Raw genomic sequence first — 12,831 nt, 5'->3', positions numbered from 1 at the left:
GCTATTAAGTCAAATATCTAAGGTACTTCCCCAGTTGGGTTCTGCCCTAGATCTGGAATGACATCCGCTGTGCAAGCGAGATGACACAGTACCCATACCTCTCCAAAAGGTTCTTCCATTGTACATTTTTAGGTAGTTGTTACTTAGTTACATATTTCTTATGACACATGGATAGGGTGTAACAAATATATAGTTATTTGTTTCACAAGGGGGCAAAGTTGTTGTTTAACCGCTCGTGCTAATTTTGATACCCGAGCAAGCGAAAGATTCCAAAATTGAACCACGAGCGTAGCGAGTGGTTCGAGAAGTGGAATCTTGAGCGTTGCGAAGATTTCAAGGCACGAGGGTTAAACAACAATGCCTCGGAGTGAAACACAAAAATGTTCACCACACCAACGTGACTTACAATGAAATAACAAAAAATCAAACCAAATCAAATGAACGTAATAAAAAAATTATAACATAAGAACAACTCAAAATTTGCATCTGATTACTTTGCCCCACATGTGGATAAAATGCAACTTTTGTCATTAGTTTTTGAACAATTAAGAGGGCTCATTATATTACACAAATCATCGCGATATATTATATTGGTCCACCTTATAGGCATCTGCATCGAAAAAACAACCTGTACGTCCTGAGAAATGTCATTCTGCATCGGCCTAACGATGGATCATTAAAGAAATGTCACGTCGTTGAGTAGTCGCCAAGGTCAAGGGAGGCTTTCCATCAATTACTTTCTTTATTACGCGACTGTCGAAAGGAGGGATGTTTGCGGAAAGTTTCTAATAAGTTGGAAAAGTTTTTGAAATTTCTAGACAATTTCACAGGAAATGAAAACTTTCTTTTTAGAAATACAAAATTTTTAATCCCCGTATAAATTTTTTTTAATAGAAATTTCGGTCAATTTTCCATGACATTGTAAATTTTTCGACGGTATGACTATTTACTCCTCTTTTTCGGACGACCGACAATGTAAATCTTTACGAGCGGTGGTGAAATAGTTATTTATAAAGTTGTTGTTTAACCGCTCGTGCAATTGATACCCGAGCAAGCGCAAGGTTCCAAAATTCGAGAAGTGGAATCTTGAGCGCTGCGAGGGTTTCAAGGCAAGGCAAATTATTCACCACACCAACGCGAGGAAATACTATTTTTTTATGATAGAGGAGGCAAACGAGCAGACGGATCACCTGATGGTAAGCGATTACCGCCGCCCATGGACACCTGCCACACCAGAGCGCGGTTGTTAGTGCGTTACCAGCCTTTAAGATGGGAGTACGCTCTTTTCTTGAAGGTTTGAAGGTCGTATCGGTCCGGTAATACCGCAACTATATAAATACCAAAAAAAATCCAAATGAATGTAATAAAAAAAATATCATTCAAAAAACTCTACCAGCCTAAATAAGAAAGCAACTCAAAATTTTCATCTTATTATTTTGCCCCATATGTGGAAATGCAACTTTCCCATTAGTTTCTGAACAGTCAAGAGGGCATTTACTTACCAATAAAGTTGGTGTGGTGAAAAATTAATTACTTGTAAATAATAAATTCTAAAACACAGCTAGTCGAGTCTCAAGGTGCAGTAAGTCGTGTTCTTCTCTCACTCTCACTGAGCTTACGTATGAGCGAGATGGATGTGCGTGCCCGGGAACGCTAATAACATGTTATTTAATTATTTTTTTTTGTGTTTTAAAAATAACAAAAGTAATCGCCGAGTTCCTTCAAGCATAATATTGCTCATTTTTAGAAATAATTTTCATACGTTTAGCTTATGTACAAAATTTAATTATAATTTTTGAAAGTGCATTTTCGACACAGGTTCGTGATTTTTTTCTAACGAGCGAAAGTCGAAAACTCAGGATTCGAATCACTGAAGTCCCTAAAGAGAGGCCTCAAGATTGCTAATTAGATGGTAGCCAAATTGGGATCCAAATAGCGCTACGACTTTTTTAATCCGTTTTCTGCACCTACTGTCTTCGCCGCCCTAATTGGAGTTATTAATGTTATTATACTTATTATAGAAAAACTCGATGAGTCTCCAAGGTCATGACTGTTTTCTTCAATTACTCTTGTTATTTTCACATTTATCATTCACACGCGGCTTGTACAGTCAGCTGCGAAGATAAATACATTTCAACTTTATGTGGTCATGAAAAAACGCGGGTTCGAATTTCGTGGAGGGCAAAAGAATACTTATTTTCGAAAATATGCAAAAATAAGACTAAAATTTCGGCCGGGATTTTTAGCAACGTCCTTAGAATGGTGTTGAGGCGGCCTAAACTTTGACTTGAGTGATCTGTCGATACCCCCCGTCAGGGGGGTATGAGGGGCCGCTACCGCTCCATGGCTGCGGCGGCTGTCGCGGGTCGCTTCCCCACCGACTGGTGGGGTGGTCGAATGGCCGTCATTTTGGGGACGGTGTGGGTAGCTGGTGTAGGCCAGCTCTTCGCTACCGATCGTTATCCAACCCCACGGCCCCTAACCTGGTGATACCGTTTGAGCGGGGCCAGGTTATGGAGCCGCGGAGAAGGCGACCGGCAGCTTAGCTGGCGTGTGTTGCGTGCTGGATCCGAGTGTAGTGTGGTGAGCAGTGCTAGTCAGCTACTGCTGGTGTAGAAGGGCTCGGGGCAAATCCCGAGCCCACCTCTCCGGAGGTCTGGTGGTGTGATGGCGGCCTAAACACTGCAGCGCATCGGGCATGTTCGCCGAGGCTAAGAACCGACGAATTCTTTGCCATAAGGTGAAAAAGAATTGCCTCACTGCTTGGGAGAGTGCGCGGAAGCAGCAACAGCATGCTAAGGACGTTGGCCGATCGCCCCGACTGCCCGCTCACAAAATACTGGGTTGATGTGATTATTGGGAGGGACAAATAGGGTAAGACTATTTATCGCTCCCAATACCTACTAGGTTAAGTTTCCTGTAGATATATATTTATTCATAAGACTAACATAGATTTTTAAGAAGCTACTAACCAATTTCTATGGATTATGGTCCGAAATAAACAAGTTTTATTTTTTTATTATTATTTAGCATATCAAGGAAGGTTAAGAGGGCGTCGACATTAGATTGTTTTCTATAAGTAATAAACGAATAAACTTATTTACCAATGTTTAATCTATGTGATATAGTTTTATATTATTTATTACATACTTTTGATTTTATTACCTAAACGGAAAAAAGGGGCCACCATCTGCCGTTAAGATGAAGTAAAATAAAAGTTATGTGACAGAGACCACAAGTTGGGTAATCAGTAGGATTACAACTTTAATATACTGGATTATACAACTTATGGAAATGGATGGTTTATTAGAAAATACAATCCGAAAGTGACCGCCCATACAAAGAGAGAAAACGTTTTTCCATCTCTAAATATTTTCCATTCTCCATGATTTTTTAGTATGTTATTGACACAATGAAAAACTAGGTTTATAGGATTCCTGTTTTTTCAAAATTTGCACATAAAAAAATATTTTTTTTTTTTCAATAAAGCGACCCCTATAAACCTAGAATATATGCTGAAGCGATCGACCTCAAATCTCAAAGTGATTTGTTAAGATTTAGTTAGTGGAAAACGATTTCTCCCGAAATGGACTTTCTTAGAAAAAATACCGACCGATCTGACACCGTTTGACGACGAGTCTGGCCTAGTGGGTAGTGCTGATGAAGCTGATGGTCCCGGGTTCAAATCCTGGTAAGAGCATATATTTGTGTGATGAACAAGGATATTTGTTTCTGATTCATGGGTGTTTCTATGTATTTAAGTATTTATAACAAACATATCGTTGTCTAGGTACAGTCAGCGTCAAATACTTTGTAGCAACCAAAGTAGCCAAATAGTTCGGTACACCATATATTTAGTATGGTGTACCGAACTATTTGGCCACTTTGACTGCTACAAAGTATTTGAAGCTGACTGTACCTGCAACACAAGCCTTATTGAGCTTACTGTGGGACTTAGTCAATTTGTATAATAATGTCCTATAATATTTATTTATTTATTTATTACCGTTGTTTCCGTTAGATTTAAAAAGCTATTCTTCCCTCTTAAGTGCGCTTAAATAATTGACATTGACTTTTTTAATTTAACGAACTATATAATCAACATCCCTAATGAGGGATAACAGGATCACATAATATTATCAATGTATTTGTATAGCATCTTTGCATTTCTGCAGCCGACTACTAATAGGTAATTAGGTATGTATGTACTGTATGTACAGTCACGTCTGAAAATATCGGTACAACAAAATGTGCCAAAATTATGTATACACTACCTTAACCCTTTACCAGGCCCCGAAGAACCAGCGTGTCTTAATACGTACTTTATATGCTGTTGCAACCGTATTGAACGCCTTGTAAAAAATGTATTTAAGAACGTCGGAGATCTTCCTTTAAACCAGAAATAAAAATGTGGGTTACGGTTATCCCATCGCCTGTCTAAGTAATGAACTGTCATACTAGATTTTGTCTTATTATATTCTTGATCAGGCCAAGGGATATATTCCACCCACATCTTATATCGGTTATAATAGTCAAGGTTTAACTCCAAATCTCCTACGAAACATTATATCAATCACTACTTACTTACGTGAGTTTTTATGACATGACAAGACAATTTACCGGGCCATGGGAAAAATAGCTCCCACACAGTTAAACTCTAATAAGGCCATGGGATAATGTCAACCCACATCCTAATTCTGGTCATACACAATAATGCATGAATATTTAGCAATGTTTACGATTACATTAGCTTTCAACACTCAAAATCTACAAAATATCAAAGAATTGTTCGACCTATGTACTTTTGTTTCATAGAAATTATGGAAAGTGTTCGAATTTCTCCGTAGTTTACTGAAATTAGCGTTCAAGTGAATTTAAACGGCTGCCGAAGATATATTACGCAATTTAGAAGCGTGTTCTGAATGAAGATCATAAAATAATATTTTCAGGGATTGACAAAATATTTTGTAGGTGGTTTGGAGTTAAAACCTGACTACGGTAACCGATATAAGATGTGGGTGGAATATATCCCTTGGCCTGGTAAAGGGTTAATATATGGGCAATAAAGTCGTGTACACATATTTATGGCACTTTTTTCGTATCGATGTTTTCAGACGTGACCGTACCTACTACCATGAGTAGCTGCTAAATTATACAAATTGTACCGCACACGAAATAACGATTTCATTGCGTTCGAGATGTATACTAGTATAGTATATCTTTAGCTTCATAGTGTAGCTTTTATGGGCTTTTCCTGACAGTGGCGGGGCAAGACCAAAATTTTATGTGGGCAGGTACATTTAGCGAGGCCCTCTGGTGGCGTAAGAAATAACGAACATTTTTACGTGTGTCCGAGATATAAGTACTTATTTGAGGCGCGAGGCCCCTCGGACTGCGAGGCCCACGTCGCCCACGCCTAACGCCGCCTCTGTTTCCTGAAATAAAAGATTTAATAATAATATAGTATTTGTAACTGATTGTGTACTAGTGTAAACATACTGATTACTTTGTTGTAAACTTACACGAAAGAGTTGCTACTTTTCAGACTCCATCGTATCTACTTTTTAATTTATTGTATCTATGAAAAAATAATTGTTTACATTCAACATTAGAAATAAGTTTTTGGCAAAAAAATCATTTTTGGTACAAGCTTTTATCGCTGCCTGTACTTTTTTCCACAGGCAACTAATACTCATCGAGACATTTTTTTTTTTTATACTACCTCGGTGGCATACAAGCATACGGCCTGCCTGATGGTAATTCTAAAAACCCCAAAACACAATTAGGTTGCGTTGTTTTATCACAGTTCCTATGGCTACCTCCTGTCTCCATCATCAGATCACCTTGATGGTACCATAATATTGATTGAATTGTCAATATGTATGCAAATTTTCAGCTTCATCGGAAACCGGGAAGTGGGTTAAATTTAACTTGCTAGATTTGTCCCATACATACTAACAGGGCAAGTTAAAAAAAACTTGTAAAAACATTTTTTTTTTCATCATCAGCCCAGTCTTTCATCAGACAAGAGGCACCGCAGCATCAGCGTTGTCTTACGAGTTTTATAGTCTGGCAAACACAACTTGTTAGCAAAAACTAGGAAAATGTATCATCCCTTTCTTTTACTCTGTCTGAGAGACGACCGGTTTGGCCTAGTGGGTAGTGACCCTGCCTATGAAGCTGATGGTCCCGGGTTCAAATCCTGGTAAGGGCATTTATTTGTGTGATGAGCATGGATATTTGTTCCTGAGTCATGGGTGTTTTCTATGTATTTAAGTATTTATAAATATTATATATATCGTTGCCTAAGTACCCTCAACACAAGCCTTATTGAGCTTACTGTGGGACTTAGTCAATTTGTGTAATAATGTCCCATTTTTTTTTTTTTTTTTTTTTTTTCTTTTGGGTGCTAGCGTAAGACAAATCTTTCTGTCTATTTTAGCCAAATAACACTAGACCCTACTCATAGTGTTGTATTTCTGTCGGTGAGTAAGGTTGCCAGAGCTCAACGAGGTTGCGGAGTGTTAAGGTCTGCAACGCGCATATAACTCCTCCGGAGTTGCAGGCGTATATAGGCTACGGAGACTGCTTACCATCAGGCAGGCCGTATGCTAGTTTGCCACCGACGTAGTATTTAAAAATGTTTGTTATGAGACAGTCCTGGGCCAAACTAGTTATAATTTTACAATCAAAAACTTTTATAAAATACACACACTTTAATAAAACTTTTTAAACACCAAACTTGAGCAATATGAATATCTTCGTATACATTCGAATAATAACAAAATAAAGGACACTTTTTCACTTAACTTGCGTCTGCATAGGATCACATAGAAAACACGTAAATAAACTCTCTTATACACTAACTAAAACCAACTGTTCTCTTTCTTCATTTTGTCCCGGTACCTTCCTTTCATCTCAAGGTTTTGAAAAATCTCCGATAACTTATTTAATTTTTGTTCAGGACTTTGAGGTAATTGCTCCAATCTACACGACTTATCTTCATTGGGACATAAATTAAAAGTTTGTCTTTCTCGCAAACATAGCAACTTCCCTGTCTCGGGTAGGGATGTGAGCTTCGCCACCTGCATAGCCGCATTTTTAAACCTGGTTTTAGGCGACACTTGCTCAGTATCATCTAATCTGTAAGTCTCCGGAGTCCGCTTCGAACTAGAATCTAAATACACCGGCTCTAACACATCATACGTATTTTCTCTTAAAAGGTGAGGTTTTTCTTCAAACGTATCCTCTCTTCGTAACTTTTTATCGTGGAACGTATTCTCTCTTAATAGTTTCCCTGGCTGTTTAAAGCCATGAATCCTTAGGGGTGTTAAAGGGTTGAGTATTCGCACAGGTTTATCAGGTTCCTTCTTCAAGTCGAAAACTATGACTTTTGTTTTTGTTCTTTCCTTCTGGCCTATGTCAGGTAGCGGTCGGAACGGTGAGAGCGTAGGTTTGATATCGTTCTCGATCATCCTGGTTTGAGCTGTTCTGTTGGGTCTGGTGCGTAGTTTTCTCGGCGCGTAGATGGTGGTCAAAGCACGGGTTTTGTGCGGGTCGAGGGGCGCTAGCGGAGCGGGCAGCATGAGACGAGTGGCGGGCCGCGCGGGCGGCCGGCGACTCCGGGCGGCCTTGGGCGGCGTGGCGAGTCGGAATTATTGGAAAATTTCGGAGTGGATTGACATTGACGGGCACTTTCTTTTTATTAATGACGTGGCCAGTGGTTTTAATGAAATGAAATTTGTTTTGCGTAGTGCGTATAGCTATAAATTAACGTAAACTCCATGAAACCCACCAACTCCAATTATAACCATAAAAAAGTTTTATACTTAAGTTGTGTTCCAAACACTATGCTTCCTGTTAAATTCGTCAAACCAAATAGTAAACGGCAAATCAATTCGAAATTTGTATGGGAGGTTGAACTTGACGAACCACGTTTTCTTTAACTTAGCGTCTTTTCAACTGACAAAATTCTTATATTGTTTAATTTATATTAAAATTATGAATTTAATTTTAATAATATATAATATAAAATTCACTTCCGCTACCTAAAGATTGTCTGGAAGAGATCGCGTTTTTAGCAATAAGACCACCTGTTGTTTACCTCTTTTTGTATTCATTATACTGTTTTCTGTATTGAGGTGTGTATTGTATTGTATAATATTTGAAGACGATCTCTACGTCTACACAAGTCTGCATATAGTTACTGTAATAAATATTTCTAACAGATACTCTTTTCTCTCTTTCTTTCTCTCTAATCTTGGCGTTTATAGGTACTGAAGCTACTGCTCTGGAGCCTAGAGTACGCTTTCCATTTTTTTTCTCCACTCTCCACGGTAATAGAGTCAGACCAAGTGCAAGGGTTAAGTAAACGTCATAATCTCATAGTCATGAAGTCATAATTTCATTTTGTGCACCGTCTGGGCTATCATAATCGCTGCTAACTTATCTTGGTCTGACTCTGGTCAGTCTAGAAAAACCACCGTAATAGCACCATACTGGACGTTGATGTTGGCCTTTTATGTTAGGACTACATGTATACCTACACATACATATAACCACAATTACCAATAACAACCAGTATAAAACACCCATTAGTCCTCCGATGCGCATATACCTGTCACGACATGGCACATGTGATACCAATTATTAACAAACGTCATAACTACCAATACTCTATTGGACATGGTTCTTACAGTCACGTCTGAAAATATCGATACGAACAAAGTCCCAAAAATATGTATACACGTCCTTATTGCCCATATATTAGGTGTATACATATTTTTGGCACTTTATAGCCTGTAGCCTTGGAGGATTTAACAACCGGAGTCGCCTTTAAGAGCTTACCCCTCTGTCGAAAACCTCGGCCAAATGGTCATATTCATGTCTCATATGTATTGTATGGACTGACGTTTATCTGACATGATACATTTGACATGCACCTCCCCCGCAAAAATTGGTAGACTGTTTTGTACAGAAAATTACATACAAGGCGTCTCCAGTTGTTAATTCCTCCAAGTCTGTACCTTCTTCTATATTTTCAGATGTGACTGTATCCATTTTCAGATATGACTGTTATACCACACTTTTTCAGAGGTAACCAATGTTGTTAGACCTTCGGATCGCTACATTAAACACCTAATCGGAGGTCACAGTTCTCGTGATAGTACATCCAATCTAACAGAAAAGCTTGTTCATTTTCGGGATTTATGTCATTATTATATGGTCAATGTCTGAAACTGTTTCGAAAAAATATTGCATGGTACATATTTCCGATGTTTTTCGTATATAGATATATATATTAGAAACGCAGGCTCTAAAAACTTCATTTCTTATTTATTTTAATTACTTATAGGATTATTAAGGATTACTACACTGAACTTGAAACTCTGCAAGCAATAAATTCAATAAAAGTACACAGCAGTTACTACATTTGGTTACCGAGATAGCCAGCGGGCAGTCATCAGGCCGCCATCGATCGGCTGACCTTCACGGCAGGTCAAATATGGACTAACAGTTAAACTCAGCCTGACCAACGGTGACCCTTATGTCATCGTGATAAGGTTTACGTATGGACAGTTAACAGTTTGGGCGAAGGGACAAAACTGTTGAACTTTTATTGATTGGTTTAAACTGTTGTCTGCGTAGTTTCTTTGCCTTAGTAAAAGAGTGGTGTGTTAATGTAAGTTTCACCCTTTAACGGACAAGATGACCATTTAAACAAAAATTAACACATTCTCATTTTAACCCACACAAACATTACAAATGTCTTTATACGATTTTTTGCACATTGTACAAGGTTTTTTACTGAGGGGTAAGTTACTGAAACTCCATTGCTGTACCTATGCTATAAGATACCCACTCACCCAGTGTTTGGCGAAACGTTAATGCAATTGAGCAACCATTTAATTGGTTAATTGTCCTAACCATTCGAGTGACAGATCCATTTCATTTAACATAGAATAACGTAAGTAGGTAAGTATTAATTCGAAATGTTGATATGTTACTCCTAACTTCCTAGTTCTGAATGTCAATCAATCGATTTAATTCTGGGAGCCATACCTGACGTGCATTATTATCTCAATCAACCACTATACCAAGTCATTCCATTGAATATTTATTGCAACTACACAAAGGCCATAGTCGAGTAACAAACCTAACTTAGAACTTTGCAAATTATGGGAACAAAGCAAGATGGCTCGACATAAACTTGACTTCGCCTGATATTATTACGTAGTAAGGGTTCAAAATCCATGGGCGTAGGCAGGTAGGAGCAGGGGGTACAGCTGCAATGTATGCCCCCCCCCCCCCCCTCTTATGTCACTACCACAATTCTGACCAATTCAACGACCTCAATATGTCAGAAACCATCCAGGGCTGTAGGGCGTGCCAAAGAAATGGACATACATACATACTCTCGAAAAACATTACCCTCCTTCTGACACAGTTGGGTAAAAAGTGTTCATGAGTTTCAATGAAATTTAGGGGTCGGTTGAGCAAGAAAGTTGTGTTGCGATAAAATTAAACTATTAAGTAAATTGAGCTTGAGTGTAAAACAGTGTAGGGCGAAGTTACCTTCCAGTCCGAGAGTTGTGGGGTTGAAATCGTCGGTCGCCGCTGAAGACCGCTGGTGGCGATTCCGGCTATCCTTGTCGCAAGCTAGAAGTAAGCTTAGAACAGTTACCTTGAGTCATCCAACTTATATCGAAAACTAAGCCCATCGAAACTATGGAGTGTGGATTTAAGAGGAGAGAAATCTCTTATGATAGAACTGTTGCAAAAGTGTCCAGCTGTCAGCTATAAATAATAGTTCCAAATCTCTCCAGAGTAGCGCTAGAGTAGCTAAGAACCTAACCTAGGCGTTATTGACGGAGTGACGTGCGCTGTCTATGATTTGATTTTTTTGTTCAAGTATTCTAGGTATTGTAGCGCCACCTATTTAAGGTTTTTTGATGAGGCTTTTGGTATATGGAAATCTCTTTCCTTACCTCCACCTTCCATAATCGAAACTTAAATAATGTATCGTGATTATCACGTCACTTTTCGTAGCATGTCATTCTGTACATTTTTTCTTTTCGTCTAGCATTTGTCGATGTACGATTGTCTACGCCCCCTGCATGGTCTTCCCAAAAATATGTGTGATTGTCTAGGTAAGGGCAAAGAGAATTTTAAATAGAGGTGGGTTGTCAAAGTAAAGTGGTAGTGTTGTCGGTAGTACTATTAGTCATTCTGTGGTGTTGTGTTCCCGCCGGTGAGTAAGGCTGCCGGTGGTAGGTCGGCAACGCGCATGTAACTCCACTGGAATTGCAGGCGTACATAGAATACGGAGACTGCTTACCATCAGGCGGGCCGTATGGTTGTTTGCCACCAACGTAGTATTAAGAAAAACTTTGTCGCCACAGTAAATATTCGATAGCCAAACGTGACGTACGCGTTTGCGTTAAGTCTCATTTTGTATGGGAATTTGAGTTTCCAAAACGTTCCGCTTGGCGCGCTGTGTCTAAATCCCATACTAAATGAGACTTAACGCAAACGCGTAGGTCACGTTTCGAAATCCATAAAATTTACACTAGGGGCTCTGAATTCGGAAATGTTTTTTGTTACTTAAAAAAAGTTACCAAGATAGAGTTCTGATTATATTTTTCCTGTAAAATTTATAGTAATGTTAATATTATGTAAGAATTTCATAATTTTTCTTCACATTTCACATTTTCCTCCATAAATATTTTTTTTTCCACTACGAAAAAATAATTAAAAAAATGTTTTGGAATGGGCAATTTGAGCTCTTTCAAATGATACCCCACATGACCTACTCACTAGACTTTGAAATTTTGCCCCCTCTTCATATGCGCATTTCTCATAGTTATTAAAAATAAAATAACAAAATAATACTTTCAATGTGTTTGGGTTAGCGTTGTTCATAACTATTCCAAATTTCAAATCGATAGCTTAAGTGGTTCTCGAGATATTTAGCGGTGTGACAGACGGACGGACGGACAAACTCGCACCATAAGGGTTCCTTTTGTACCTTTTTGGTACGGAACCCTAATAGCGTTTTTTTTTCATAACTCCCGCGGGAACAATACATGCCATTGTCCTTCAGTATACATGCATGAAATAAGACTTTTCTAGAGCAAGTGCGATGTAATATTATAAAACCATAATTAATTGCCAATAAATGAAAAATAAGGACAAAATGTCCTGTTAGGATATAAAGGAACCAATACCTATAAGTTTCTGTACCCCTAGTGTAAATTTAGTCGATAGCGAAACGTGACGTACGCGTTTGCGTTAAGTCTCATTTTGTATGGGTTTTTGAACAGCGCGCCAAGCGGGACGTTTTAGAAAGTCAAAAATCTCATACAAAATGACACTTAACGCAAACGCGTACGTCACGTTTCGCTGTCGAAAATATTTACACTAGGGGGTACAGATGTTGACAATGCAGTTGAGTTAGAATTGCTATTTTAGATCTATTTTAAATTTAATATAACTATAATTTAGGGGCCAAGTCTCCCTTAGTGGAACAATTACAGATTTCATTCCAGAATTAATAATAATAAGCTTTATTTCGACCAACAAGGATTATAGACACAAAGAGTACACAATAACAATTAAAATAAAATTTGAACATTAAATTACATTATTAAAAAAAAATTACATTTTTATTCAGATATTTAACCAATTAAACTAAAATTAGGCCTAAATATAAATAAATAAACTCACCGAAATAAATTAATATGAATTAAACTAAACTAAAAGTACCTAAGAAGTAAAAGCCTACAAATAAAAAACTGGCCCCAGGTCTGTGCCGTCCGGTAGGGTGTCCAG

At 38.2% G+C, this 12,831-nt stretch overlaps 1 protein-coding gene across 1 annotated transcript; it reads right to left on the bottom strand.

The window, feature by feature from the left end:
• Positions 1–6,696: 6,696 nt before the first annotated feature.
• Positions 6,697–7,911, bottom strand: LOC133521642 (uncharacterized). The gene has a single exon (XM_061856724.1). The coding sequence runs from the start codon at positions 7,584–7,586 to the stop codon at positions 6,867–6,869; it is 720 nt and encodes a 239-aa protein (XP_061712708.1). The 5' UTR covers positions 7,587–7,911; the 3' UTR covers positions 6,697–6,866.
• Positions 7,912–12,831: the final 4,920 nt, after the last annotated feature.

Source organism: Cydia pomonella, chromosome 9 (genome assembly GCF_033807575.1).
Source record: "Cydia pomonella isolate Wapato2018A chromosome 9, ilCydPomo1, whole genome shotgun sequence".
NCBI lineage: Eukaryota > Metazoa > Arthropoda > Insecta > Lepidoptera > Tortricidae > Cydia > Cydia pomonella.
This window is presented reverse-complemented; position numbering and strand designations above follow the sequence as displayed.

Excerpts from the sequence above, each read along its gene's own strand:
- LOC133521642 (XM_061856724.1), bottom strand. The coding sequence starts at position 7,586 with ATGCTGCCCGCTCCGCTAGCGCCCCTCGACCCGCACAAAACCCGTGCT.